This window comes from Hydra vulgaris, chromosome 04, assembly GCF_038396675.1.
Source record: "Hydra vulgaris chromosome 04, alternate assembly HydraT2T_AEP".
Classification (NCBI taxonomy): domain Eukaryota; kingdom Metazoa; phylum Cnidaria; class Hydrozoa; order Anthoathecata; family Hydridae; genus Hydra; species Hydra vulgaris.
Window position 1 is genome coordinate 19,954,546 of NC_088923.1, and position 4,223 is coordinate 19,958,768.

Genomic DNA, 4,223 nt, shown 5'->3' on the forward strand with positions numbered 1-4,223 from the left:
CACACTGCAATTATGGGATGTGTTATTGCTAATTCAGGAGGCAATATTTCTAATTTTGCACTATCTTCTTTAACTTCGTTTAGAGTTGCAGAGGAATTTGTTACTAAAGATAAGAGAGGAGAAAAGATAAGAAAACATGTTATTGATTACGTTAAATCTTCATCATTTCCAATAGTTTTCCAATCTAGAGGAAAGTTTGTTAAGGAGTTTATAAATGGAAAAGATTATCAGCTTAAAAGAGTTGCTGTTTCCATCAGGATAGATGGAAAAGCTGAGCTTCTTTGGATTTCTCATTTAAACAGATGCATTTTTGTTACTACTTCTATATATACTGGTAACAAAAAAGGTGTGTGCATTAGGTTAGCCGCAGAGCTTGACAGACCTCTACTTATCTTAGCTTGCAAGCATCACGTCTATGAAAGGCATTCACTCAATAGATAAGAGTAGGAGAACAATTGTCAATTTTATAAAAAAAGTTCTCTATATCTAAAAAATTCAAAATGTATATATATAAATATATATCTTTACCAGAGTCTGATCCACTAGACATCCATCTTGGCATCTTAAAAATTGAAAAATCGTTTGAAAGGGATTAGGCCTTTGCAATTCAATTTATACTTTAATACTATGAGAAGTTAATAATATAGATTGTGTTCTAACATAATATCTAGTTACACTGACAAACATGTATATATATATATATATATATATATATATATATATATATATATATATATATATATATATATATATATATATATATATATATATATGTATATATATATATATATATATATATATATAAATATATATACAGGGTGGTCCATAATTAGTGTCCCATCTTAAAGACTCAATTCCTTTAAAACTAGGAATGGAAAACACATAAAACTTTTTGATAAACAATTTATTAACAATATCAAATAAAATTTAAAGATTTTTTTCGAAATGTCGACCATCGGCTTTCACACAAGCTTCAAGACGCTTTGGAAAGTCATCTACGGTGGCACGCAAGTAGGCGGGTGAAAGCGAATCCCATGTTTTTTGAAGCGCTTTCTTCAGAGAATCAATCGTTTTATGCGGTTTTTTGCACGCTTCAGCTTCCAGAACACTCCACACTGAGTAATCCATTGGATTGCAGTCGGGACTACTTGGAGGTCACTCATTGTGCTTGATGAAATCGGGGGTGTTTCGGCCGAGCCAATCTTGCACAATTTTGGCTTTGTGGGCTGGAGCACTATCCTGCATGAATGTCCAACAATGTCTACGAAGCTCCTTTTGACTCCATGGAAGTATTTCTTTGATCAAAACGTCATTCAGATAGTTTTGGGCTTTTACTTTAACGCCTTGTTGAACAAAAATCAATGGTGTCTTCTTGGTGGCACTGATACCCGCGAACACCATTACTGAAAGAGAATGTGCTGCCTTTTGTATTGTGATATTAGGCTTTGAGGAAGCGTAGACACGATCATTCTGCACATTGTGATGTTGTTGAACTGAAAAAATCTTCTCGTCTGTGAAAACGATGTTGAGATGAGCGTTGTTGGCGAAACGGGCGAGGAGATCCTTGCAGCGATCCTTGCGCTTCTGCTTTGATGCCTGAGACAAAAGCTGTGCAGGATTTTTCTTGTAAGCTGTCAAATTTAGATAATCCTTGGTAATTCTTCCAAGAGAACTTCGAGAAATTTGGAGCTGTTTGGCCATTTGTCGCATACTGCGTTCTGGGTTGCGGCGCACCCGTTCACGAACTTGCTTGATTTTTGCATCAGTCACCACGGAGCGCTTTCTTCCTTTGCGTGGACGATCTGACATTGTTCTCAATGCTTTGAAGCGTTGAATTGTTCTATAAACAAGCTTTCGCGGCACTTTGAGTCTAGTCTGGATGTCGCGTGCTGAAACTCCTTTCTCATGAAAATCAATAATACTTTGCCGATATGGTGATGGTCTTGTCATTGCTAAAAAAACAAGTAAAGTGAGTGAAGGCAGCAGTAAATAGATCAAAATATATAATAATATCAAAAACCAAAGCAAAATTAATAGTTTTCTATCCCTAGTTTTCAAGGAATTGCTTTTTTAAGATGGGACACTAATTATGGGCCACCCTGTATATATATATATATATATATAAATATATATATATATATATATATATATATATATATATATATATATATATATATATATATATATATATATATATATATATATATATATATTGTTTACTTGTTTTTTATTGTATAGTATTTGACCTAAAAATGAACCAAAACTAATATTGAAAACACTTGTAACACATTAATGTGTTATGTGCTCTATTTATTTATCATATTGAAAACTTAAAAATGTCTCTAAATAAATATCAACTAAGAAACTTACTTAGTGAGATGTTTTTTGTGTGAAAATTTCAAGATTTATTGTTGCAAGTTTGGATTATAAACTCTTTTAAAAAAGCAAAGCTAAAAATAAATATTCACAATAATATAAACCTTTGGATTTTTATTTGAAAACTGAACGCTTGGCTTTTAGAAAATGATTATATGTAATCAGTTACAGTAATGAAACAACCCAATAATCATTTTTAACGATCGACACCAACGTTAAGGTACGTTATGGTAACATAAGGAATTTGTTCACCAGATTGCTAAAAGAGTGTGCCTACCCTTTAATAATGAGAATTTTCATTCCATACAGCAAATAAAAGTAACCAAGCTTGTTTGGTTACTTTTAATTATGCACTTGTTTGTGCAATATCATCAACATTCGTGTGCTGATCGTCTGATTTCGTAACCGGATTTTTAACCGCAAATAAACTAGAGTAAAATAGTTAGCATTTTAAATGTAAATTCATAAATCAAAATTGGAATTACACAGAACAAATTTACATGTAGAGGATTTTCTAAATGTAAGTTTCCAAAATTTCCTCTACCATCCATGTTTATTTTTGACATTAAAAAATTAGCAACGTTGCGACATAACATATTCAGTGGTTTTTACCAGCTCTGTCCCACCAATTTTCTTTAGCAAATGTAACTAAATTAAGCTAAATTGCATCTAAAATATAAAAATAAATATTTAGTAATTAAACCTCTTGATTATTGCAAAGATTAATACCTAATGTTACACAATCATACTAGCGTTTACAAAATGAATTTAAACTGTTTATAAAACTCACGAAAAAAGTTCTTGCATGAAGAACTTCATAAAGAGAGACCAGCGACTGGGATTTTTTAACTATGTCAATGTCGCCATCAATATTTTCTAAAACATTTATTGATTTGTTGGCAATTAGGAAGGTAGATTGTCGTGATAAGAGCTTTTTAACTTCCGTGAATTAAAATGGCGCACTCGACACTCGTTTATTATTTATTTATCAGTCGTTTTGCTTTCAGTTACTGTAAGAAAGTGAACCTTGAAAACGCATTTATGTCTAATTTAATTATTTAGCCAATAAAAAATAATCTTTTATTGGCTAAATAATTAAAAAAAGTTTATTATTTCGTTTTAATTATGCCTATTTAAACCGCGTGACTTAAGTTATTATGTGAGTATTCTGACCAATGGCTATATTACTATATTATAATATAATAAACAGTTATTAAACGTCGAGCAAACTTTTAGAATAACAACCTATGTTAGTCAATATTGTAAACGTTTGATCGACGTTTAATAAACAGATATATTAAAAGATTTAAAGCGTAGATTTTAAATCTATAAATGTTTATGTTTAATTAAGGTCGATTAAAGGTCTACAATATTGACCAATGTAAATCAATATTCTAAACGTATATATATAAAAGTTTGAAATATACATTTCAAATCAAGCGTCGATTTTTAGTCGATTACAGGTCACTAAACGTTTTATTTAATTTTCGACTGATTTCGACTAAGCATTTCTGAACCAATCTGAAGCAATCTGTGTTTACAGGGTTAGATCAAGAAAATTTACTGAATAAAATATCTGAATTAGTTTCTAAATGCAGACATGAAAATAAATTTCTTTTAAAGAATTATAAAAACAAATGACTAGTTTAAAATTATCCTAATTCTAAAGAATTCTTTCCATGATTTTTAATTATCTAATGTAGTTGATCCAACTTCTTGGTTGCAAAATAACTACAGTTATTGCATAAGTAATTATAACAATTCGCAACTTCATGTGAAATAATTTTTCAATGATTTGAATTTTTTGATGTTCAGACATTCTTCCTGATACACCTACTGATGGGGAA

General features: G+C 30.6%; 1 protein-coding gene across 1 annotated transcript; it reads right to left on the reverse strand.

Moving 5' to 3' along the window:
- Window positions 1–1,155: 1,155 nt before the first annotated feature.
- LOC136079259 (uncharacterized) lies at window positions 1,156–1,950 on the reverse strand. Its single transcript, XM_065794985.1, has one exon. The coding sequence runs from the start codon at window positions 1,948–1,950 to the stop codon at window positions 1,156–1,158; it is 795 nt and encodes a 264-aa protein (XP_065651057.1).
- Between the last annotated feature and the right edge of the window lie 2,273 nt (window positions 1,951–4,223).